We start from the raw sequence: 27,874 nt of genomic DNA, 5'->3' as shown, positions 1-27,874 counted from the left end.
CCATCACCACCACCACCACCACTCCCCTCAGTCACAACATCCCACAACCATCACCACCACCACTCCCTCAGTCACAACACCCTCACAGCCATCACCACCACCACTCCCTCAGTCACAACACCCCACAACCATCACCACCACCACTCCTCAGTCTCGCCCCCCAATCATCCCACCACCACTCCTCAGTCACACCACCAAAACCATCACCTCACCCTCCTAGTCACAACACCCCTGACCATCACCACCACCACTCCCTCAGTCACAACACCCCCACAACCATCACCACCCACCCTCCTCAGTCACAACACCCCACAACCATCATCACCACCACTCCCTCAGTCACAACACCCCATAACCCACCACCACCACTCCCTCAGTCCAACACCCCATAACCATCACCACCACCACTCCCTCAGTCACAACACCCTCACAACCACCACCACCACCACTCCCTCAGTCACAACACCCCCACAACAATCACCACCACCACTCCTCCGGTCACAACACCCCCAACCATCACCACCCTCCTCAGTCCACCTCCCCACAACCATCACCACCACCACTCCTCAGTCACAACACCTGCAACCATCAGCACCACCACCACTCCTCAGTCACAACACCCCACCATCCCCCACTCTCCTCACCATCACCACCACCACTCCATCAGTCACAAACCCTCACAACCATCACCACCACCACTCCATCAGTCACAACACCACCAAAACCATCACCACCACTCCCTCCCGGTCACAACACCCCCACAACTATAATCACCAACACTCCTCAGCCACAACACCCTCACAACCATCACCACCACCACTCCTTCAGTCCAACACCTCACAACCATCACCACCACCACTCCTTCAGTCACAACACCCTCACAACCATCACCACCACCACCACTCCTCAGTCCAACACCACCACTCCCCCAGTCACAACACCCCCACAACCATCACCACCACTTCTTCAGTCACAACACCCCCACAACCATCACCACCACCACTCCAGCAGTCACAACACCCTCACAACTATCACCACCACCCCAGCTTATTTCTCCTAATGATAATTCTTCCCAGCTTATTTCATTCGATGGTTATGCACCTCAGTTTATTTCACCTGATGTTGAATCACTCCAGCTTATTTCACCTAATGATTAGACACCCAGCTTATTTTATCTTATGGCATCCCAGCTTATTTTTATCTGAAAATCAGGTACATCTACTAATTCACGAGAGTCTAGAGACCTAGACGATTAGCCATCCCAACATTTTGCTTGATTAGCCATCCCAGCTTGTTTCACCTGACGATTAGCCACCCCAGCTTATTTCACCAGACGATTAGCCACCCCAGCTTATTTCACCTGACGATTAGCCACCCCAGCTTATTTCACCAGACGATTAGCCATCCTAGCTTGTTTCACCATTAGCCATCAGCTTATTTCACCAGGCCACCTTGTTTCACTGACGATTAGCCACCCCAGCTTATTTCACCAGACTTAGTATACCCTTATTTACAACATTTAATACCTTATGCAACGTCTAACAGTAGCGTTAGGATTTTTAATCATCACTAGACATAATCTGTGGTGTCTAATCTTCAAGTGGTGTTTTCTCTAACTTTCCTGAATCGTAAAACAATCTTTGTTTGTTTCTGTCTGAGTTCCTAATTTCGCATCGTCAGCGAGTTCTTCGATTCTGGTCGTGAGTCCCGCCTTTGTTTTTTGTTACTGGCCACTTGTGTTACGGCCGGAGCTGTTCTCTTGTAGCTTGGTCCTCTTTTGTGAATATATGGTGTTACATTCTGCTCCTTATAAAATGGTCATTATTATCCGTTGCTTTATATGTCATTATTTTCTTGATATACAGTATTGCATATGTAAGTAAATGATTAAATCCATTTACACTTGTGGTTTTGTGACTTGGAAAATAATCTGTTGCAAACTTTTTCTCATATCATCGATGTTTTGTATATATATATATCATTGACGTGGTAACTTGAGTATTCTTATGTTTTATATGATTTATTTTAGATATAGATACTACTTTAACGTTATGTGTTTACAGGGGAGCTTTACTTCTTAGTGCTGTCAGCCAAAAACAAAAGTATACTGTACAGTTACCAACAATTGTACTTAAAGTAAATATATTTCTCTGGTATGTTTCACTGTTTATTACCACTCATGTTCTTTATCTTACACACACACACACACACACACACACACACACACACACACACAAACATCAAGAGTTTAGTTCCTATGTCATGTAATTTATTTTTAATCTTCTTTTATGTTTCTTTACTGGCTTTTTGAAGTCTAGTATTATTACAGCTGACGGCATAATATTCTTAACGTTGTGGGCAGTTTTTCCATATTGCTTTTACGGGCTCGGGAGGTGGGATGGGATAGAGATGGGAGGAGTCATTAATCGTTTACATGATAGCGGTGAAACGTCCACAGCGATGAGCTGACAGCCTCCTGACACCCCCTTGACACCACGCTGGCGCCCTTTATAGAGCATGCTGGCACCCTTAACACCACTAAAACCCCCTGCACCATGCACCCCGCTTGACCCTCCTCGCCTCGCCAGCACCACCTTCACCAACAACAACACCACCCCCTACACCCTGACACCACCTCTCCTACCTTGACACCACCCATACCCCCTTGACATCACCTTCATACCCCCTTGACAACACCTTTATACCCCCTTGACACCACCCTCATACCCCCTGACACCATTCATACCCCTGACACCACCCTTCGACACACTTCATACCCCTGACACCTCCTTCCCCCTTGACACCACCTCATACCCCGACACACCTTCATACCCTTGACACCACCTTCATACCCCTTGACACTACCTACACTCTTGACACCATTCTCATACTTTGACACCACCTCATACCCCTTGACACTACCCCTATACCCCCTGACACCACCTTCATACTCCCTTTGACACAACCCTCATATCCTTTTGACACCACCTTCATACCTCCCTTGACACCACCTTCATACCTCCCTTTGACACCACCTTCACACCCATTTGACACCACCTTCATACCCCCTTGACACCACCTCATACTCCTTGACACCACCTTCATACCTCCCTTGACACCACCTTCATACCTCCCTTGACACCACCTTCATACCCATTTGACACCACCTTCATACCCCTTTGACACCACCCTTCTTGACACCACACCTTCATACCTTTTGACGCCCCCCATACCTCTTGACACCCCTCATACCCCTTGACACCATCTTCGACACCACCTTCTTTCCTTTGACACTACATTCATACCCCTTGCCATTCTTCCCTTGACACCACCTTCATACCCCCTTGACACCACCCCCATAACTCTTGACACCACCTCTATACCTCCCCTTGACACAACCTCTCATACCCCCTGACAACCTTCATACCTTTGACACCACCTTCATACCTCCCTGACACCACCTTCATACCCATTTGACACCACTCTTACTTCTTGACACCACTTCTCTTGACACACTTTCCTTTGACACCACCTTCATACCCCTTTGACACACCTCTTATATTCTTGCACCATTCGACACCCTTCATACTGCCACCTTCATATTTTGACACCACCCTCATACCCCTTTGTCACCATTTTGACACCACCTTCATACCCCTTGACACCACTTCTCATATCCCCTTGACACCACCTCATCCCTTACACCACCTCGACACCACCTTCATACCCCTTGACACCACCTTCATATCCCCTTGACACCACCTTCATATCCCCTTGACACCACCTTCATACCTCTTTTGACACCACCCTCACCCTCCTTGAACAGGTGAGTATAAGTGGGTGAAGGTAGAATTAGACGTGTGGGTGGGTTAGGGGTTCACTGTAGGTGATGTCAGTAGGTATAGGTGAGTAACGCGGTGTCGATGGGTTTAAAGACACATGAGAGAGAGAACACGTGCGTAGTAGTTAAGAGCAGATTATTGTTGGCACTTGAGGTCTGTAGAGGCGGTACATGCCCCCCCCTCCCCCTCTCACTTCCTCACCCTCACATGTTCTCTCTCTCTCTCTCACCCCGGATTCACTCGCTCTTTTCTCTCCATTCATGGGTGGTGTCAGAGGTAGCCAAGGAGCTCTCGACGTCCACACCCACCCCTTCATGCTACCTCCTCACCCCTCCATGACACCCTCCACGATCACCAACACGCCCTTCCACGATCACTCTACACGCTCCATGACACCTCCACGATCACTCTACACGCCCTCCACGATCACTCTACACGCCCCCATGACACCTCTCCACGATCACTCAACACGCCCTCCATGACACCTCCACGATCACTCTACACGCCCCTCCATGACACCTCCACGATCACTCAACACGCCCTCCATGACACTCTCCACGATCACTCTAACACGCCCCTCCACGATCACTCTACACGATCACTCTAACCGCCAGTCCACTATCACCCCACACGCCCTCCCTAAATCCTTCCACGATCACCAACACGCCCGTCCATGACACTTCCACGATCACTCTACACGCCCCCTCCACTCATCACCCTACACGCCCTCCATGACACCTCCACGATCACCCTACACGCCCTCCATGACACCTCCACGTCCCCCCCCATGGCCACATTCCACACTCTTCCACTCCCATAATCTATACACCTATGTTCGTCACTCTTTCTTCCGCTTCTTCCCTTCCCCACCCCTCCTCCTTTCCCCTACCTCATCCCTACCCACATTTCTCCTTTTAATTACTTCTCTACATTCTGTTTCTTCCCTCATCTTCGTTCCTTTTTTTTCTTCTTCCATTATTTCTTCTTACCCTTATTTTCTCTGTTTCATCGTCTTTATCATTCTCTCTTTTCCCTCCCTACCGCGTCCTCCTTCTTTCTCCCTGCCTTCCTCCTTACCTCCTCTCTCAGGTTGGATTACTAGTGGTGGTGTTTGAAAGTCAACAAGTCCTCTCACTAGTTACACCTCTCAAGGGCGCCTTAGACGACTGGACTGATCTCTCTCCTGCTCTGCTCTCCTCTCTCTCTCTAAGTATGCCTCTGAAACATTTAACTAGCCAGATTTAGCTAAAGTTATTATTATTATTATTATTATTATTATTATTAGAAGTAGTAGTAGAATAGTAATAGTAGTGGTGGTGTTAATAGTAGACGTAGAAGCAGTAGTAGTAATAGAAATAGTAGAATAATAATAATAATAATAATAATAATAATAATAATAATAATAATAATAATAATAATAATAATACCGGGTATTAATGATAGTACAGTAGTAGTATTTTTATCGTCATTCTTTTTAGAACTATTAACATCAAGAATCTATCGCTGCTCCCTCTCACCCCCACCCCGCCCCGGAGACCCACAAAGGATAAATTCACACGCTGGTGTTTCCCTCAAACTGAAGTCAGGAGATCACTGACTCACTGAAGCTACCACACAATGATGGGTCAATATGGCTTTAAAAATTTGCACCGAGTCTCTTGTCTTATAGTTATCAATAGATCACTTCGAACTCTGAGGGGAATAAAAGCAAACCATCAGTGAAGAATGTCTGGTTTAAACAAGACTACACACAGAGTAACACATAGTTCTGTGATGGTTTGTTTTAATGTGTTAAGAGAGTGATGCGCCCGGAGTCAGTGACGTCATCAACTTCCTGTCATATGAAGATTAACACCCCCAGTTTATTTCAACTGATACATTATAATAAAACATTCTAACGTTACCGGTGGGGTGGGTTAGGTTAGGCTAGAGTTAGGTTATGTTAGATTAGGTTACGTTACGTTAGGCTAGCGTTAGGTTAGGTTAGACTAGCGTTAGGGTGTTTAATCAAATGAAATAAGGTGGGGGTGCTAACACTAAATATGATCCAATTATCACACAAATTGAAGTTACGAGACGAAATCGGTTAATCTGGCGTCGGCACTGTTCTCAGACTACCAGTGAAGTGTTACCAGTGGCTGTTCTCAGACCAACCCTCTCCTCCTACTGTTACTAACAACACCATCCACACAGTACCTACTTGAGTGTGGACATTTTATATATTAGAGAGGGAGGAGAGGGGGAGGGGAGGGTAGGCTAGGATTTAAGGGGTGGGGTGGGGAGGAGGTACGTGACCTTCTAGCCCGGAGCTGTGTTGTGGTGGTGACTGACAGCGGTAAAATAAACAACTGACATGTACACCTCCCTCCCCCCCCCCCCTACTACAAAACAGCAGTCTGGTCTTGTACACAAAATCAGTGAATAAACATGTCGGTTAAACCCCAAGTGACACATAGATATACATAAATTATTTAGATTATTATAAAGATTTTATACCCAGTGGCAATACTCCTCGATAGATAGATGGAGAGCTAGACGGCGTGATACTTGTATTTTCTACTATAGTTTATGGATCACCTGAATATTTGCCCCAGCTTATTTCACATGAAGATAAACCACCCCAACACTAATCTAACTTAAAATCAACCATACCTAAAGTAATCTAGCCCATCCTGACCTAACCTTATCCCCCTGGTAGCGTTATGGTGGTTAACCTTCAGGTAAATATAAGCTATGGGGCCAATCCTCAGGTGACCCAAGTTTAGCTCCTACTGACAGAATTCCCCAGAACATAAGAACATAACAATGGAGGAAACTGCAGCGGGCCTATTGACCCATTCCGGGCAGTCCCGTTTACACCCAACCCCTATCGCTCATATATCCATCCAACCTATTACATATCGGTGATAACATTGAACCCCTAGTTAACTGTTTCTTTTATTATTTATTATTAATATTATTATTATTATTATTAGTAGTAGTAGTAGTAGGATATTTAATATTAAGGTAAATAAATGGTGGCGAAGGTGTGGCTATTGGGGGAGGCTGGAGGCCACGTTTTAAAAAAAAAAAAAAAAAAAAAAGTAGTAGTAATAGTAGTAGTAGTAGGGGATAGCTACTTATGTATTAGGATATTTAATATTAAGGTAATAAAATGGCGGCGAAGGTGTGGCTATTGGGGGAGGTTGGAGGCCAATTAAAAAAAAAGTAGTAGTAGTAGTAGTAAGTAACTGGAAAGGTGAATGAGTGGGTTTGGGAAATCCATGCTCTGTCTGAGATTGCTAACACAGAGCCACATGCGGCTTTTGCAGCATTCACCCATGGAGTCAAGCATCGCTGGAACTACCTTGCGCAGTCCCTGATATCGGACCCCTCCTCCACCCCCTGGAAGAAGCTATCAGCGTCAATTTCATTCCCAAATTAGTGAAACACCCTCACCTAACCCCAGCAGAAAGATCACTCCTTGCACTACCACCGAGACTGAGAGGAATGGAACTAACCAATCCAGAGGAGATTGCTGCCACTGAATATCAAAACTCAGTTAAGCTCACGGCAGCCCTCACGGACCACATAATAGCTCAGAACGCAACAGGGGAGGTGGATACCAGTGAAGTAAACAAGATCAGAAGGTCCATTACGACAGAACGACAGCACGGCCAAAGTGACAAGTTGCAGCAACTATTGCTGCAAATACAGGAGAATTTGAAGAAAAAAAAAGTAGCTATAGCGCAGGAGGTGGGCGCCTCGAACTGGTTAACTACGTTACCGATAAGGGCAAATGGTTTCAGTCTCAATAAACAAGAATTTACAGATGCCATTGCTCTAAGGTACGGTTGGCCAGTAGTAAGTTTGCCTCCCAATGCGTGTGTGGCTCTTCCTATGACGTCGATCACGCCATGGTGTGCAAGAAAGGGGGCTTCATATGCATGAGGCATGACGAGGTAAGGGACCTTACAGCAAATATGTTGAAGGAAATCTGCCGGAATGTCATGGTAGAACCGACCCTACTTCCTTTTGACGGTGAGATCTTTCAACATAGGACTTCAAACACATCTAACGAAGCCTGTGTTGACGTCAGTGCTCGAGGATTCTGGGCGCGGGGACAGCAAGCTTTCTTAGACATCAGGATTTTTGATCCCATGGCCGCATGTCACCGTAACCTAGCTCTCGATGCTGCACACAGGAGGAACGAGAACGACAAGAGAAGGGCATATAGGGAGAGAATTCAAGACGTTGATCAAGGCAGCTTCACTCCTCTAGTGTTCACAACCTCTGGTGGGATGGGAGCAAGTGCAAGATGCTTCTACGCCAGACTCGCGGAGATGATATCTGAACAGAAGCAGCAGCCCAGAAGTTATGTTACAGCCTGGATGAGATGTCGACTGTCCTCCTCTCTACTTAGGTCGGCTTTGCTCTGCCTTAGGGGAACGAGAGCATCGACCCCAAAGCCGACAACAGTTGCAGATATTGATTATGAGGCAACAATCACTGAATGCTGCATAGATCTGCGGCTCAACTAACTCAACACAGCTAGGATTGCTACTTATGTATTAGGATATTTAATTTTAAGGTAATAAAACGGCGGCGAAGGTATGGCTTATAAGGGGAGGATGGAGGCCATTTAAAAAAAAAGTAGTAGTAGTAGTAATTAGCAATAAAATATAATAACAGAAATAATAATAATAATAATAATAATAATAATAAAAATAATAATAATAGTAATAATAATAATAACTGGAATTTAACTACTTATATAACAAGAAATACACATAAAAATGGTTTTCAGAAACTCGTCAGACCTCAACTCACCTGGACAGAAACAGAACAACCAAAACTTCACCTGAACAGAAACAGAACAACCAAAACCTCACCTGAACAGAAACAGAGCAGTCAAAACTTCACCTGAACAGAAACAGAGCAGTCAAAACCCCACCTGAACAGAAACAGAACAGCCCAAACCTCACCTGAACAGAAACAGAACAGCCCAAACCTCACCTGAACAGAAACAGAACAGCCCAAACCTCACCTGAACAGAAACAGAACAGCCAGATCCCCAGCAGAACTGAACCATTTAGGAGTGAATAAAAAGCCACCAGGAACTAGATTTCAGGACAGAGCCTTGGGGTGGATGGAGAACACAGTAAACTCTCGACTGTGTGTATACTAACAAGACGGTGACCGGCCTTCCCACACCCTACCCGAGCTGCTCTCAGGTGTGTAACGCGCGCGGTCAACGTATTTTACAAGTGAACCTTTCTTTTAAGTGGACGTTTCTTACAATTGAACGTTTCTCACATATGAAAATGTCTTAAAAGTAAACGTTTTTATGAGTAAGGTTTCTTAGAAGTTAAAGTTTCTTACGTGTGATTTTGTGAGTTTTTCTTATAGATAAAAAAATCGTGAAGGTTTCTTGTAAACAAAGGTGGTTTGTGTGACTGACGAATAGAACGACTATTAAAAGTATTGTTGGGGGGTAAGAGAACGTTTCTTACATGTAAACGTTTGATACAATTGAACGTTTCTTGTCAGTGAACTTCTTGTAAGTGAACGTTTCCTTCGAATGAATCCCGCATAAGTGAACATTTCTTACAAGTTAATCTGGCTTATAAGTGAACGCGTCTTATATGTGAACGTTTAATACCACTGAGCGTTCCTTAAAAGTGTACAACTCGCAAGTGACGTAAGAGAAGGTTTGCCAGCATCCATCACGGGTGTCTGGCTGGGATAGTTGTTGACGTGGGCCACAATAACACATGTTCGCTCCTGCGCTTCTCTCATCACCTCTGTTTGTGTCCATCATTCTTCATAGTCTTCTGCTGTTTTTGTTTGATTTTTATATACCTTTTCTTGCTTCTATGTGGGTTTATTTTAATACTCTTGGGATTCAGGTTCAAATTCGCCTCATGCCCCCCTTACAACCTGTGTTAGGCTCAAACAATGTTTACGTGATGGTGTGTCCCCTGGCTGTTGTTTTGGTAGTTTTTTGGATATCACAATTTTTGTTTACTTCCGGTTCTGTATTAAAGTTTTATTGACAGCATCAAATAATTAAAATAAATATAAAATATACTAAGCTAACTTGATAGTTCTAATTTTAAAATGCACTTCTTCATCACCAATAACGCTTTACGGTCATTTTCCATGCATGCGTGAGTTAACCGTGATTACCTCATGGCAGCTGTTGGATAGAACGAGAACAGGGTCCCCCCCCCCCCAGCTCACCATCACAAACCCTGAACGCTAACCCAAAATATACTTACAGTAGTGACCTGGGGATGAGCACAGCTCCGGTGACCCGGTTGCCATCAGGCATGTTGTAACAGTTTTACGGCTGGATGCCCTTCCTAACACCAACCTACAGAACAGCGACCCGCTTACTTACTCAACATCAGAAAAACAATATTTAAACATTCTTACGTCACTGTAAATATCAATATATTGTATAAAATAGGATTATCGGGTACAGAGTAAATCTGTATCAAGGAAAAGTTTACAGGAAACAGACGTCAATATCTACTGACTCTGTACACTAACTTACTATAACCTTCAATACTGACGTCACACTAGAACTTGATTGTAATGATGCGTGTGTATCAGCAGGCGTGTCAGCAGGAGCGTGTGATAGCAGGAGTGTCAGCAAGAGTGTCAGCAAGAATGTGACAGGAGTGTCAGCAAGTGACAGCAGGAGTGTCAGCAGGAGTGTGACAGGAGTGTCAGCAGGATTGTGTGGAAGCAGGGGTGTGACAGGAGTGTCAGCAATTGTCAGTAAAATTGTCAGCAGGAGTGTTTGACAACATGAATGTCAGCAAGTATGACAGCAGGAATGTTAGTCAGCAAGAGTGAGAGAGCAGGAGTGTGTCAACAAGTGTCAGCAGAAGTGATTGACAGCAGGTGTGGCAGCAGGTGTGACAACAGAAATGAGTGACAACAGTGTAACAGCTGAATGTGTGATAGCAGGAGTGTGACAGCAGGAAGGTTTGATAGCAGGAATGTGACAACAGAACTGGGCCAGCAGGAATGTGTGGCAGCAGGAGGGTGTGGCAGCAGGAGGGTGTGACAGCAGGAGGGTGTGACAGCAGGGGTGTGACAGCAGGAGGGTGTGACAGCAGGAGGGTGTGGGGAGGTGTGACAGCAGGGGTGTGACAGCAGGAGGTGTGACAGCAGGAGGGTGTGACAGCAGGAGGTGTGACAGCAGGGGTGTGACAGCAGGAGGTGTGACAGCAGGAGGTGTAGTCAGCAGGGGTGTGACAGGAGTGTGACAGCAGGGTGTGTGGCAGCAGGAGGGTGTGACAGCAGGAGTGTGACAGCAGGAGGGTGTGACAGCAGGAGGTGTGACAGCAGGAGAGGTGAGCAGCAGGAGTGTGTGACAGCAAGGAGGTGTGGCAGCAGGAGGTGTGGCAGCAGGAGGTGTGACAGCAGGAGGTCGCCGGCAGCAGGAGTGTAACCCAGCAGGAGGTGTGACAGCAGGAGGTGTGAGCAGCAGGAGGTGTGACAGCAGGAGGGTGTGACAGCAGGATTGACAGCAGGGCAGGGTGGTGTGACAGCAAGAGTGAGTGACAGTACGAGGGTGTGACAGCAGGAATGTGTAACAGTGCGTGTGTAACAGGAGAGTGTGACAGCAGGTGTGGCAGCAAGATGGTGTGGTAGAGGGAACCAACTGTTGCTACTGTTTGAACTCTGTGTATTTACCGCCACTTGAAGGTGACAAACACCATGTGACTATATCCTCGAAGATGATTGGTCAGCTAAGACGAGACATTGCCAACATAACTCCACAATACACTGGCTATCTGAATGATCTTTTGCCTTACATATAACTGAAGAATTATACTTTTAAATGTTTTATTGTGTAACCAGTTTACATATTGAAATAAAAATAAAGTATTAAAAGGGGATATTTTCCGCGAAGATGACTGGTCAGCTGTCTTAAGAGTTGCCACATACCTTCGTCAACCACACACTATTTCATACACAACTAACCACCATTATTAACAACTTTAACATATCCATCCAATATTGTTATCTATACTTAATTGAGTTTTATTTATAATGGCTGAGACAGGTAGGAAAGACTGTTTAACTTTAAATAATGATCACAGTCAGTATCATTGCCACACGCCTCTATAATTCTCAAGCATTTCGAAGTACCAACCTCTGCTAACTCAAAGAAGATTTTTGCAAGTGTTTTATTTTCTCTAGTGATTTTAAGTAATACAAGATACAGAAATAGTTACACATGAAGGAGAAGCGGGAGTGGAGGCCGCTAGCCAGGCAGCCGAGGGCCGTTGTGTTGTGTTACGGGAGGGAGGGAAGCGAGGGCGTTGCTTATTTTTGTTACATTAATTATGGAGTCAGGCTCTCCACGCTTGACTGTTACAAGAAGCTGTGTTTTTCTTGCAACGCTGACGAGCCTTTGCTTGCTCCACCACACTGAGAAAACAAATACACGGCTGCCTAGCTGATGCCACAGTGTACTACCACTGGTAGTCTGGGCTTTAGCTTAACTCAGCACAAGTGACCTACAGTGTAGATCAGCACTGTACTAGCAGCATAGCTCAACACAGTAGTAGTAGCATAGCTCAGCAAAGTACTAGTAGCATAGTTTAGCACAGTACTACTAGCACAGCTCAGCACAGTACTAGTGGCACAGCTCAGCGCAGGACTAGTATCGCAGTCATTTGTCTCTTAAATGTATCAAAGTCAATTATTTACTCTAAGTAAAACTCCCAAGTTAACGGTACCACAACAATTCACATTAACTCTTGTTATACACTTATGGACGGAGGATATACAAACGTGTCATCTCCTCTGACTTGTCCTGTTAATAACAATCATGGACACATAACTGTGTAAAAAAAAATGAGTATCATTGGTACAGGTGTAGTTAGTTACAAGTACAGGTGCAGGTACAGGTACAGGTACAGGTACAGGTACAGGTACAGGTACAGGTACAGGTACAGATACATGTACAGGTACAGATACAGGTACAGGTACAAGCACAGGTACTGAATTATTAAAATGGTAACAGTACAAAAATACTGCTCAAGATTAACCTATTTATGCTTCATCAATTCTCTCACTCTGCTCATTTTCTTCTCTTTTTCTAGCTCTCCACACCTGTTTCTCTCTTCCCTGACTGTGCTGTGTTATGCCCATCCAGACCGTATACTGTCTTCCTCACAGCATCACTCAGACCGTAGTCTTTCTTCCCTACAGCATGTCTCCTGGCGGCGGGTAAAGGCAGAGATGAATACACAGGCGGAGGCGGCTACCCAACCCAGCTAACCTGTCCCCCTACCCACCAAGGAGGAGGAGGGGCGCTTGGAAAGACACGTCCAGGTACCCCTCGATCCCCCCTTAAAGACCACAAGGAGGAGCCCATGACCCTCTCGGAGAAGACCCATCACCAGCACCACCACCAACAACAACAACAGCAGGACCAGCAGCAACAGCAGCAGCAGCAACAGCACCAGAAGAAGCCGCTGCACGCTAAGTTGATCAATGTGTCAGCGAGTCTGGAGATGAAGGCCCTCTGGGATGAGTTTAACGAGCTGGGAACTGAGATGATCGTCACGAAGGCTGGCAGGTGAGTACTTGTAGTGTGACTCCACTAATGACACGAGGGAGTTTGGTGTAACTCAGCCTCTACAGTGTGTTTATAGAAGATTCTCTTTGTTACTATTATGGGATCACCTGGAAATTGGGCACCCCAGATCATCTCCCCTAATGATTAAACATCCTAACGCTACATAGGGTGTTGGGATAGGTTAGGTTAGCGTGTTTAATCATGTGAAATAAACTGGGGTGCTTACTCTTCAGGTGGTCCGTTGTGTGACATAATTGATGTTAAATGAGCGTTTCAAGTTAAGGTAGAGTCTCAAGTCTCGTTTAAGACGTTTTGTTTTTGCTTTAGCTGACGTCAACAAAGCAAATGCGTTCTTATATTTCCAATTATGGGGTAAATAATTTCGTCTCAATTAAGTCTTTTATGCGTAAAATAAGAAGAGGATAATGCTTCCTCAGTGACCTCGTCAGTAGAGGAGAAACACCCGAACTGTCATCGGAGTCACCGTCAGGAGATGTCCACTTCATAAGTTCCTCTCTCTCTCTCTCTCTCTTTATAATCATGTGTACTAATCGTGAAGGCAATGAGTTACATAATCCGTATTCAATCATCCGGTAATTTCTAGTCTGTTAAAAGAAGATAAAACTATTGCATCGATCACATTATTATCTCCACATTCTCGTACACAAGAGAGGACGGTGGTTTTAGTCCATCTCTGATAAAGTGGGCGAGGATTCACGAAGGTGTATGACGTCGTAACAGGTTTCATAACAAAGAACAGTCATACAATAGTGTATAATGATGCTCGGTGACACAAGCTAACGTGTACAGCTTGGGTGAGAGGGAAAACCTATCACAAACACACGACTAATGAAGTCTTTAAGATCCTTCACAATGCAAGAGCTACAACAAAGGAGCGATGGTAAAACTCACGCTCGCTGCCTGGGGACATTTTATCATAAGTTAAATCGTGTTGTTCCTCTCAATAATAAACCTTAGAGGGACATCAACAGACTCGGAGGAAAAACCAAGACAATGTTGGCCACCCACATCCACGCCCTCTACACAAGGCTGGGCGAAGATGTCGAGTTATGGTAGCCTGCCACCTGACTCCAGAAGTAAGCTTGCAGCTCCCTCAAGAATCAGTTCACAATTAATAAGCGTTATGCTTCTAAAGGCCATGATCAATGTAGTGTACTCACAGAAAAGAAACTTGTTGCTGTCCAAATTTTTTTCCTAAAGATTCTCTATCTTAACATTGTCTCCTAAGGGTTGCTATGTCAATATGCAATACACAGTTGGTAATCATTGTGTCATTTTTATATAAGTGTGTGTGTGGGGGGGGGGGGGGGTAAAAACCAATGTCATTCGTACACCTGAAATGACAACTCTTAAATATAACGCAAATAATAATAATAATAAAAGGATATCTCTGTCTGAGGGTGTGTCTATCTGTTCCAGCCATAGCTCCAAGACGGAAGCAGTGAGATATCCAAAACTTTACACATATTACATGGGTCCCAAGGTTGTGCACCTTGGTATTACTATTGACCACGGACCCCTGGGTGGTCCAGGCAAGAACTAAGATATCACCACGGCGACGGGAGGTGGTTACCCGTGTCAGGGAAGGCAAACTGTTACGGTCAACGTTGTACAGCTTATACCTAACCCGAGTGAAACCGGGTAATATTGCGTATATATATATATATATATATATATATATATATATATATATATATATATATATATATATATATATATATATATATATATATATATATATATATATATATATATATATATATATATATATATATATATATATATATATATATATTGTAAATCCACGCGGACTTCTACATATAATCAACACCTCACCCCGCCAGGATTCGAACCCACGACCCACGACTGTGACCGGGGAACGCGACCTCTAGACCACCAGGACACTAAAAGCAGTCTTAGACTCTTGTTATATTTCACACAAAGCCTGTTCAACGAGCTTATGGCGCCGTGAACCTCTTATGGGGACTACCCGTATTTTTTTTTTACTTTTAAGAAACTAAGGAACTTGTATTATGAATCACAATTTTATAGAATGTGAAAGACTTAAAGAAGTTCGTGATATACATGTTAGATACTGCACATTACCCTAGTGGTGTGGTGAGTCTGTTAGTAACATCCAAACTTAAGAATGACTCAATAATTGTTTCCTTTAATCTTGATAATTCGACTAACTTTTCCTGTCACAAGCTTAAGCAAGAGCCTGGAACATATTTACTTATAAAAGTGGGTCAAATTGTATGGTAAACCTCGATATACTGTAGAAGTCGGCACTGCGTTTGTGGTATAATACTGGTGAAACAGTGATGTGTCTTGCTTAAGAACATGACTCAGGTACAAATGTGGCCAACTAATGAAGTATTTTGATAATAAATATATATAATACAAGTGATTCTTTTACCCCTGACACGTCGACCTGAAACTGTAGATGATGTTAAAGGTTAATGTAAGAGACTGAAACACACGCCGGGTACGTTGCTGGCGAGATAATGATGTGTTTAGCTTATGAACGTCCAAGTTTGGGGAAGTTCGGCTTGAGAGTGTGTGTGGATGGGTCAGTCAACCTTGAGGGTTACCCAAACACTTAAGTGACCTCTGTGTATTGACGCTAGAGTGTTAATTAAGTGTGTTGATCACGGTCACTGAAGGGGTAGAGGGAGTGTACCTGGACAGTGGGTGGGTGTGTATGGACGGGTGTAGGTGGGTTCAGGTAGGTGTTGATGGTAGGCAAGTGGGCGTGGATGGATGTGGTTATAGGTGAATATCTTGATATTGAAAGGTGTAGGTGTATAATGGAAGCCCCTCGAAATCGAGGATGGCCGGCCCAAGGGCCACCTAGGCGTGAATTTGTTTAAGGTGTAGAAGCTGTCGCCAACACAACAACCACACCTGAGATAACGAGCTGCATGGCCCAGTGTCAAGGCTTAGTCCGAAATAACCGGACAACTCGCTAACTGCAGTGGCTAATCATTACCCCGGAATACGATCCGCAAATCAATTAACATCCAGGTCCCCAATTACTGCTGGGTAGATAGAGGCAAATGGCATAAAGAAACTTGCCCATAGTTTCACCCTGCCCGGGGATCGAACCCAGGTCCGTTCGCTTGCGAGGCGAGCATGCTGACAATTACACCACAGGTTGCCATAGGTGTATATGAACAGGTGCTTAGCTCTGCTCCCGGGGATAATTATCAGATATGGCTAGTGCTACTGGTGAACGGGGTTACGCCCTTCTGTGGGCAGAGTTACAGAAATCCAAGGAAAAAACCCTGAAATTAGAGTTAGAAAACTTGATAGCAACGCTGAAGGAAGAAACGGGACAAGGAAAGCCGGTGAATGACGATAACTCTGGGGAATGGAAGGTTGTGAGGAGAGGGACGACCAAACTGGTGGGGAAGAAAAATACCAAGGCTACGACAACAACGACAACAACAGCTAAGTGTACCAACTCGTTCAGTCCCTTGATAGACGAAATGGACGTTACTACAGTCAGGGACAGGGATGACAAGGAAGGTAGAAAAACGTTAATTGTTGGTGACTCACAGGTAAGGTACATGGACAGAGCCTTTTGTGGTAAAAATAAAAATAGGATGAGGGTGTGTTTGCCAGGGGCTGGGGTGGGGGATATAGTTGACAGGATGGACAATATCTTGTCTGGTAATGGGAACAAACCCATTATCTGCCTCAGTGCAGGAGGCAATGATATTGGCGGGTGTAGGAGTGAAGAGCTTCTTGATAAGTTCAAGACAGCTATAGATCGTATTAGGTCTAAGGGAGGGATCCCTATCATATGTGGTGTCCTGCCTAGAAGGAGGGTTAGCAATGAATGGTTTTCAAGGGCAGTTGGTGTCAACGGCCGTATTGACGGATATTGCAAGTCAATATCAGTCCCATTCATTGACAACTGGGACAACTTCTACGGCAGAAGGGACCTTTATGCTAGGGATGGGGTACACCTGTCTCGGGAGGGGGTGGCAACCCTGGCTGGGTCTCTAGAGGGGGCAGTTCAAAAGATATGGAAGTCTTTAAACTGCTAGGGGAGCATAAGAGCACGGGGGTAGAGGAGACCAGTGGTAGCGGGTAAACCAAGTGAAAGATTACAGGGAAATAGTGTTAGGAATGATGACAAAACTAAATTAGACAGGGAATTTAAACCTAAACGCGGTAAAGGGAGGACTCAGAACACGACTAACTTAAATGTCTACTACGCGAACAGTAGAAGCATGAGAAACAAAATGGATGATATTAGGGCCTTGGTATGTACCGAAAAAATCGATATAATAGCATTCACTGAAACATGGGTCAACCTAGACTCACGTGAGTTACCTGTCGAATACCAAATTGCGGATTACAAATTGTTCCATACTGATAGGCCGTCCAGGAAAGGAGGCGGAGTAGCCATCTATGTCAGGGATAATCTGAAGTGCGAAATAAATAAGGAAATAAAAACCGAGCGGAATACAGAAACAATTTGGATAGAATTAATCGACGGTAGGGAAAAATTAATCATAGGAGTAATATATAGACCTCCCAATCTTGATAAGAGTTAATGAGCGACTTATCTGGGATGAAATGCGCAGGGCTTCCATACACAACAAAGTCTGTATAGTAGGCGATTTTAACCTTGGCCACATAGATTGGACTGAACTTACGGGTAACTCAGTATCAGAGGATTTCCTCGAAACGATCCAGGACTGTTTCCTAAGTCAACATATAACCGAACCCACCCGGGGTAATAATATACTCAATTTAGTTCTGTCGAACAGAGAAAACCCCATTAGCAATGTCGAGGCAGGGAACGAACTTGCAAACAGCGATCACAAAGAAATTAGATTCCAGTTAGATTTTCAGGCCAGACATAAAGGGAATTCCATTAAACTCCCAGATTTCAGAAGGGCAAACTTTGATAGTTTAAAGAGGCAGCTGAGAGAGGGGGTATCACACTTGGATGTGAACCAAGATGACACCGACCTGATAACGAGATCTGAGATTGCCGAGTGGAGAGTTCCACGACAATTTAAATAACGAGTTACTTAATGCACAAAGGCAGAACATACCATACAAAAAACTCAGATCAGACAACAATGACCCTAAATGGATAAATAATTATTTAAAGAACATTATTGGCCAAAGGAAGGCTATAGGTAGAAGGACAAATCGTGGCGAATTTTACCTCCCGGAGTATTATAAGGTATTGGCCGGTAGGGTTAAGACCAAGATAAGAAAAGCCAAGAGGAACTATGAACTGAAGGTAGCAGGGGAGGCGAAAACAAACCCCAAAGGATTCTACCAAATGTATCAAACTAAAACACGAGATAAGATTGGACCAATACGTTCAGATACCGGCGAGCTAACTGATAACGACGGAGAAATGAGCAATAATCTGAATAAATATTTTTCAACAGTTTTCACCACAGAAAATTTAAACATGATACCCGAGGCACAGACTCTATTCAGAGATAGTGAAGAAAACAAATTAAGGGAGATAGTATTGACTAGTAACGATGTTAATAAGCAAATAGACAAACTGAAGCCTAATAAGTCACCTCGTCCCGATGAGATATTTGCCAGAGTATTAAAGGAATGTAAGGATGAGCTTAGTATGCCCTTAGCAAAGTTGTTTAACATGTCATTAAAAACAGGTGTCGTGCCAGTATCCTGGAGGATAGCGAATGTAATACCAATTTTCAAGAAGGGGGATAGATCACTATCCTCTAACTACCGCCCAATCAGTCTAACATCAATAGTAGGTAAATTACTAGAATCAATTATTTCAAACTCTATTCGAAACCACCTGGAGAAGCACAAGTTGATCAATGATTCCCAACATGGCTTCACAAGCGGGCGTTCATGTCTAACTAATCTATTCACATTCTTTTCATCAGTTTTCGAATCGGTGGACGAGGGGCACAATTATGATGTGGTATATCTCGACTTTAGCAAAGCCTTCGACAGAGTCCCCCACGAAAGACTGATTAGAAAGGTAGAAGCGCATGGCATCAAAGGTAATATCCTCAAATGGATTAGGGCGTGGTTACGGGACAGGAAACAGCGAGTGAGCATAAACGGCACTAAATTGCATTGGAGCAACGTCACTAGAGGAGTTCCCCAAAGCTCAGTACTTGGACCATTATTATTTATTATATACATAAACGACATAGATATCGGCATAGACAGCAACATAAGTAAATTTGCTGATGACACTAAAATAGGACGTGTAATTAAATCTGACGAGGACTCTGCAAAACTACAGGAAGATCTAAACAAATTTTTCGAATGGTCGGAAAAATGGCAGATGAAATTCAATGTGGACAAATGTAAAGTACTCAGTATAGATGATGTAAACAGGGAAACCAGTTACCAGATGAACAACGATGCCATTGTGGAATCCGATTGCGAGAGAGATTTAGGAGTAATGATAAGTAGGAATCTTAAGCCAAATAAACAATGTGTTTTTGCTCGTAACAAGGCTAATAAAGTACTTGGGTTCATACAAAGGAGTGTTAGTTACAAGACTAGCGAGGTGATCTTAAAATTATATCTAGGGCTTGTGAGACCTCACCTGGATTACGTAGTTCAGTTCTGGTCACCATATTACAGAATGGATATAGAATCATTGGAAAGAATCCAGAGGAGAATGACAAGACTAATCCCGGGCATTAGGAACCTTGAATACAGAGACAGGTTAAAGCATCTTAATTTCCACTCCCTCGAGAGACGTAGAGTGAGGGGCGACATGATAGAGGTGTATAAATGGAAGTCAGGGTTAAACAAAGGGGACATTACAAAGGTACTCAAACGATCCAACCAGGAGCGAACTCGTAACAATGGTTTTAAATTAGACAAATTTAGATTTCGGCGTGAAATTAGTAAACGCTGGTTTGGAAACAGAGTAGTGGATGAGTGGAACAAGTTACCAATTATCATCATTAACTCGAAAACGCTGAATAGCTTCAAACATAGGTTGGATGCTTATATGAGCAATAGGGGTTGGCTATAAACGGGACTGCCTAGTATGGGTCAATAGGCCCGCTGCAGTTTCCTCCATTCTTATGTTCTTATGTGTATGTATGTATGTATGTACAGTATGTGGAAGGGTGCAGTTAGGTCCAGGTGGGTGTGGGTAGGTCCAGGTGGGTGTGGGTAGGTTCAGGTGGGTGTGGGTAGGTCCAGGTGGGTGTGGGTAGGTCCAGGTGGGTGTGGGAAGGTCCAGGTAGGTGTGGGTAAGTCCAAGTGGGTGTAGATACGTCCAGGTGGGTGTGGGTAGGTCCAGGTGGGTGTGGGTAGGTCCAGGTGAGCGTAGGTAAGTCCAAGTGGGTGTGTGGGTGTAGAGTCCAGGTGGGTGTGGGTAGGTCCAGTGGTGAAAAGTCCAGTGGGTGTAGGTTAAGTCCAAGTGGGTGTAGGTAAGTCCAAGTGGGTGTAGATAAAGTGGGTGTAGATACGTCCAGGTGGGTGTGGGTAGGTCCAGGTGGGTGTGGGTAGGTCCAGGTGGGTGTGGGTAGGTCCAGGTGGGTTTAGGGAAGTCCAGGTAGGTGTAGAATCAGTCGACACCTCGTCAGACAGGTCCTTCACTACCCTGACAATCTCCCCCTCAGGCCTTCGTCGACCACAGGATATTGCATGAGCACCTGATGACGCCACCCTAAGGAGGTACTAAGGGCGTCACTGAGGTATGAGGGAGAGAAGGAGGGGGGGGGGATGGCGGGAGGGAGAGAATTAAAAAAAGTAGTTATGGAAAATTCTCGTTCTATCCTTGATCACACTTCTTCCTTGAGAGCTTCTACAGTACACGAAATGAACGCTATTACTCATCATCAAATATTATTAAAATAAAATAGTATAAATAAAAACATACACAAAGTAAAGGTACAGTAATTCCTTTATAGTGACAGGACAATAAAAGTGGCGTTACAATATGGGATCTCTTTTTGTATGACTATCTGGATGGGAGGAGGAGGAGGGTGATGCTGTTAGTGTGTCTTAGCCCCAGCTCCCCAGGGACCTAGAACCAAATCATCTACACATCAGTGTTCAGTTGTATTTCTGTTCTAATATGGGTTAATGTTAAACAAAAGTTAGGTGAGATTAGATAAGGATAGGTTAAGTTAGATTTTATTTGGTTAAATTTAGGTTAGATTAAGTTCGGCTAGGTTAAAGTACAGACACAGAACACTGCATTAGCCTTTGGTACACAAGGAGGCAGCGTAGTGGTTAGCACTGTAATTGACATCCTTCACTTCCCCAAATGTAAAGTTAGGTACCCATTTACGTCAATGGTTAACGATTATGACGACGATGATGATGGTTGTGATGATGGTTTTTTTTTCTCCCTCCTACATCCTGTGCAAGGTGAAGCGCAGGAGCACTTACAGCGCCCATCTGGGAAGAATGCTAAGTTCATGCTTGCCTTTATGTCTCATGAGTTAACGGCATAGAAGCCTGAAGGGTCATGGTTTTTTTGTCAAGGGCGTAGAAGCCTGAAGTCATAGGTTTTTGTCAGCAAGTTATTGGAGGCTCCAACAACTTTCCCTGAATACGAATTCGCAACTTTTCGATTTACAGCAGGTACCTACTTTACTGCTAGGTGAACAGGGACCAAGGGGGCTAGGAAGTGTGTCCAAACAACTTTCCACCGGCCCGGGAATCGAACCCGTGACATCTCGCTTGCGAGGCAAGAGCGGTACCGCTCTAATGATGATGATGATGATACCAGATAGCTCTAAGACTAAATGGTGTCTCTATAGGTTCAATGAGTCATCATCCAATGGATCCAATGTTTGGTACAGGAGGCAGCTGCAGTACCCGGAAAAAGTGCAATGTTCAGTAGAGTCAATCCCTGCACAACAAACTTCTCACATCCAACCTAAGCGGGTATTGAGTCCGGGTCACAGTGTGTGAGTCAAGAGCCAGTTAGGCTAATCCGGGTACTAATGGTCTGCATCCCTGATAATTTCATAAAAAAAACGCATCTTTTTTATATTATAATGTTCCTCCTACTACTACTGGTGCTGCTGCTAAAAGTACCACTACTACCATTGCTACTACTAACACTACTTCTACTGTACTATTACTACTACCACTACTATCATTAGTACTACAACTACGACCACTACTATTATTACTACTACTATTACTACAACTACCTCCATCATTTTTACTATTACAACTTTTTAATGGCCTCTAACTTCCCCTTATCACAACCACCACCACTACCATTATTATCCCCAACTACAACTACTATTTCACTTTAGACTCCATCACAATGCAGGAACAATTCTCCTCTGACCCCCGGTTTATTGCTAACTGCCAAATAAACCGCTCAACGTTGCACGAAGTTTATTTTAGCGTGGGATGCCTCATGTAGTCGGGGGGGGAATGGGGAGGAATAGAGGTAGGGGTTAGGGAGTGTGGGTCATAAGGTGGGTCATGGACTGGTGTTGGTCATGGGCTGGTGTGGGTCATGGACTGGTGTTGGTCATCTGGTGTGGGTCATGGACTGGTGTTGGTCATAAGCTGGTGTGGGTCATGGACTGGTGTGGGTCATGGACTGGTGTTGGTCATGGGCTGGTGTGGGTCATGGACTGGTGTTGGTCATGGACTGGTGTGGGTCATGGACTGGTGTGGGTCATGGGCTGGTGTGGGTCATGGCTGGTGTGGGTCATGGACTGGTGTTGGTCATGGGCTGGTGTGGGTCATGGGCTGGTGTGGGTCATGGACTGGTGTTGGTCATGGGCTGGTGTGGGTCATGGACTGGTGTGGGTCTGGACTGGTGTGGGTCATGGGCTGGTGTGGGTCATGGACTGGTGTTGGGTCATGGACTGGTGTGGGTCATGGACTGGTGTGGGTCATGGACTGGTGTTGGTCATGGACTGGTGTGGGTCATGGACTGATGTGGGTCATGGACTGGTGTGGGTCTGTGGGGTGGGTCATGGGCTGGTGGTGGGTCATGGGCTGGTGTGGGTCATGGGCTGGTGTGGGTCATGGGCTGGTGTGGGTCATGGACTGGTGTGGGTCATGGACTGGTGTTGGTCAGGCTGGTGTGGGTCATGGACTGGTGTGGGTCATGGGCTGGTGTGGGTCATGGGCTGGTGGGTCATGGACTGGTGTTGGTCATGGACTGGTGTGGGTCATGGGACTGGTGTGGGTCATGGGCTGGTGTGGGTCATGGACTGGTGTGGGTCATGGACTGGTGTGGGTCATGGACTGGTGTGGGTCATGGACTGGTGTGGGTCATGGACTGGTGTGGGTCATGGACTGGTGTGGGTCATGGACTGGTGTGGGTCATGGACTGGTGTGGGTCATGGACTGGTGTGGGTGACTGTTGTGGGTCATGGGCTGGTGTGGGTCATGGACTGGTGTTGGTCATGGGCTGGTGTGGGTCATGGACTGTTGTTGGTCATGGACTGGTGTGGTTCATGGACTGGTGTGGGTCATGGACTGGTGTGGGTCATGGACTGGTGTGGGTCATGGACTGGTGTTGGTCATGGGCTGGTGTTGGTCATAGACTGTTGGTGGTCATGGACTGGTGTTGGTCATGGACTGCGGACTGGTGTGGGTCATGGACTGGTGTTGGTCATGGACTGGTGTGGGTCATGGACTGGTGTGGGTCATGGACTGGTGTTGGTTTATGGACTGGTGTGTGTCATGGACTGGTGTTGGGCATGGACTGGTGTGGGTCATGGACTGGTGTGGGTCATGGACTGGTGTGGGTCATGGACTGTTGTGGGTCATGGACTGGTGTGGGTCATGGACTGGTGTGGGTCATGGACTGGTGTGGGTCATGGACTGGTGTGGGTCATGGGGCATGGACTGGTGTGGGTCATGGACTGGTGTATGGACTGGTGTGGGTCATGGACTGGTGTTGGTCATGGGCTGGTGTTCATGGGCTGGTGTTGGGCATGGACTGGTGTGGGTCATGGACTGGTGTTGGTCATGGGCTGGTGTTGGTCATGGGCTGGTGTGGGTCATGGGCTGGTGTTGGTCATGGACTGTTGTTGGTCATGGACTGGTGTGGTCATGGGCTGGTGTGGGTCATGGACTGGTGTTGGTCATGGACTGGTGTGGGTGGACTGTTGGGTCATGGGCTGGTGTGGGTCATGGGCTGGTGTTGGTCATGGACTGTTGTTGGTCATGAACTGGTGTTGGTCATAGACTGGTGTTGGTCATGGGCTGGTGTGGGTGGGTGGTCATGGGCTGGTGTGGGTCATGGACTGGTGTTGGTCATGGGCTGGTGTGGGTCATGGACTGGTGTGCAGACTGGGTGGTCGGGGCTGGTGTGGGTCATGACTGGTGTTGGCATGGGTTGGTGTGGTCATGGGGTGGTGTTGGGGTACTGGTGTTGGTCATGGGCTGGTGTGGGTCATGGACCGGTGTTGGTCATGGGCTGGTGTTGGTCATGGACTTGTGTGGGTCATGGACTGGTGTTGGTCATGGGCTGGTGTGGGTCATGGTGGTGGGCTGGTGTGGGTCATGGGCTGGTGTGGGTCATGGACTGGTGTGGGTCACAGACTGGCGTGGATTATGGCCTGGAGTGAATCATGTGATTTTTGTTTTTACGGGATTAGCCCAACCAGCACAGTCGCTGCGCTGGAATAATAATAATAATAATAATAATAATAATAATAATAATAATAATAATAATAATAATAATAATAATAATAATAATAATAATAATAATAATAATAATAATAATAAATCATAATAATCATAATAATAATTCATAGTAAATAAAATTTATAACAAATAAAAATAAAATAATAATAATAATAATAATAACTGTAATAATAATAATAGTAAAATTAATAATAATAATAACAATAATAATAATAATAATAATAATAATAATAATAATAATAAAGAACCATAAATACAAAACTAAAAAAAAGATCAATAGTGAGAAACAATATATGTACAGTATGTTGTGTTGTCAATGGTAAGAGAAACAGTTGAGACCCTGCAATTGTGTGTAAATGAGGCAGAAAATCAGATCAGCAACCTGGGACTTGGTCACAATTTTCGTGAGGCCATATGGCAGCAGGGTCTACCATTAGACAACACATTATGCTTCCAATATCTTCCCAGGCGGTAGTACCTCCCTGTTTGGTAGCTGCCTACTACCTGGTGTGGGTTATGGGCTGGCGTGGGTCATGGGGGAAGGAGGTAGGAGAGGCTCATATATTTAGTCATGTCACGTCGACCGATGACACACAGGGGGCGACATGTGTGGGGGGAAGGGTGGTGGTGGGGGGAAGGGTGGTGGTGGGGCGTGGGGGGAGGAACCGGGGGAGGGTGGGCAGGGATAAGGAAGGAAAGAAAGAAGAAACAGTAAGGTTAAATGCAGATTGAGGAGGAGGAAGAAGAGAAAATGAAGAGAAGGTGAGGAGGAGGTGTGATAGAGGTGGGGAGGAAGTGAGGAGGTGGAAATGAAGATGAAAAAGGTTAGGAGATGGAGGAAATGAGGAGAATAAGGCTAAGAGGAAGAGGAGGAAGCAGAAAAGGAGAAAATAGAGAAGAATCGGGGGAAATTGTAGAGAATAAAGCCTCAGGTGGAGGTAATACATGAAGGAGAGAACTACAGACGATAAACATAACACAGAAGAAAGAACACACGAATGACACAAACCTGTACTGCAATCTCTCTCTCTCTCTCTTGTTACCCGTGACCTCTCTGCCTTATCTAATTACGCTTCCTTCCATCACTCTCTCTCTCTCTTCTCGTTCGCCCCTCCTTGTCTTCTCTCTCTCTCCCCATCCCCCACTCTGCCTTTGTTTACATACGCTCGTTTTCTATTGTCTTGGGGCGCGGATTTTAATGGGTAGGCCACACCCCTTAACGCCCCATAACGAGTTTATGGGGAGGGGGAGGAAAACCTCGTTAAGAAAGACCACCACGTGACAACAATTTGCCTCAGGACCCCACCTAGATATTGACTTGCTCTGATGACTTCTTCAGGGAAGGTTCATATTGGGCGAGACCTTTTTTTTTTTTGAGGATACTTTCGAAGATGTATTGTAGTGGTGATGTATGAGGCTCGGTGTGTGATGGATGGTGGTGATGATGGTAGTGTGTGATGGATGGTGATGGTGTTGGTGGTAGTTCTGGTAGTGTTGGTGTTGGTAGCGGTATTGATGGTATACAATGGATAGTGGTGTCAGCTGTGGTGGTGTGTGATGAATGATGGTTACAACGGCGATTATTGCAAAGTATTTATTTCAACACCAAACGAGGCGTCTTTATACATTAAAATACCCCGAGCACGGCAAGATGAAAATATGTTGTCAGGAAAGAAATAGGTTTGAAAAGAAAACAAAAATATATAATCGCGTTAAACCAAAATAAGATGTACCTAAGACAGACTGGAGGCGAGACTAAGAAACATTATCAGAGTGGGGGAACTTAAGGGACATGATTATCCTAGCGAAAAAATATCTGGCTGACATAGATAAAAGAACGAATATATTCAATGGAGATAACAGATAATGGCAGGAGGAACAACTACAGGGAAATATAGTTTGATAACAGATAAAGACCCAGATAAAAATAACACAAATGGGGCTGAACAATAAAAGGTAGATGATAATATAGGACTGTGTGAAACAGAAGAAAGTAAAAATAATGACAGTCTGGGAAAGAAACGAAAACTAAATATAGATCAAATTTGGAGACAGGAGCTAGGCAGCTGTGAGCAAAATGAAAGGTGATAATGCTTGTGAGGTTAATAAGCTTCCAGCAGAATTTCTAAAACGACCTGGCTGGAATCGAACCTACTGTATGTTTGATTAAAATAAATACTGTAAATTTGTGTACTATAAAGGAACCCTTCCCAGTGATTAAAAAAAAAGAAAGTACTTTTGATAGTAACAAAAAAGTCAGGAGCTTTTAGAGTGCATCTATTTTATAAAACACTATAATATGTCATCCTGGCAGAGATGTATTACACATAACCGTAAATAAAATGAAAACTGAAGTACACATTATGAAAATGGACGGATACTGAAGAGATGATGAACTAGGAACGGTGTCTTTAATACGAGAATCTCGAGCTTTATAGGTTTAGAGAGAATTTTGTCTCTATTGTGAAGTTTGAAAAAAAAAGAAAGATAAAGTAATACATTAAACTTACTTTGCCATAGAATCAGGGGATCACCCAAACATTACCCCCGCCTTATTTCACCTTAAAAGCAACCACCCTAGCGCTAACCAAAGCTAAACTGAACCCCCAAATAGTGTTAGGATGCTTACCAGGTGAAATAAGCTTGGAGGGGGAGGGATTCGAATTAAGGATGTGTAAAACTGGCAGAGACATTAATGAGTAAAATTAGAGGTAGGAGGGCGGGGGAAGACAGAGACAAGGATGGAGGAAATTAAATGCAGTAGTCCGGCAGAGATACAAAATGTGGGAAGACT

At 44.8% G+C, this 27,874-nt stretch overlaps 1 protein-coding gene across 2 annotated transcripts in view; it reads left to right on the top strand.

Moving 5' to 3' along the window:
- The window catches only part of LOC121871521 (T-box transcription factor TBX1-A-like), a 139,460-nt gene that overhangs the window by 24,183 nt on the left and 87,403 nt on the right, over positions 1 to 27,874 (top strand). For both annotated transcript variants that reach the window (XM_042373935.1, XM_042373934.1), the window contains exon 2: positions 13,059 to 13,428. In XM_042373935.1, the coding sequence (XP_042229869.1) occupies positions 13,059 to 13,428 (370 nt within the window). The remainder of the gene's footprint in view (positions 1 to 13,058; positions 13,429 to 27,874) is intronic.

Source organism: Homarus americanus, unplaced genomic scaffold (assembly GCF_018991925.1).
Source record: "Homarus americanus isolate GMGI-L3 unplaced genomic scaffold, GMGI_Hamer_2.0 scaffold45698, whole genome shotgun sequence".
Classification (NCBI taxonomy): Eukaryota; Metazoa; Arthropoda; class Malacostraca; order Decapoda; family Nephropidae; genus Homarus; species Homarus americanus.
The sequence above is the reverse complement of the archived record's forward strand: the minus strand, read 5'-3'. Positions and strand labels throughout refer to the sequence as shown.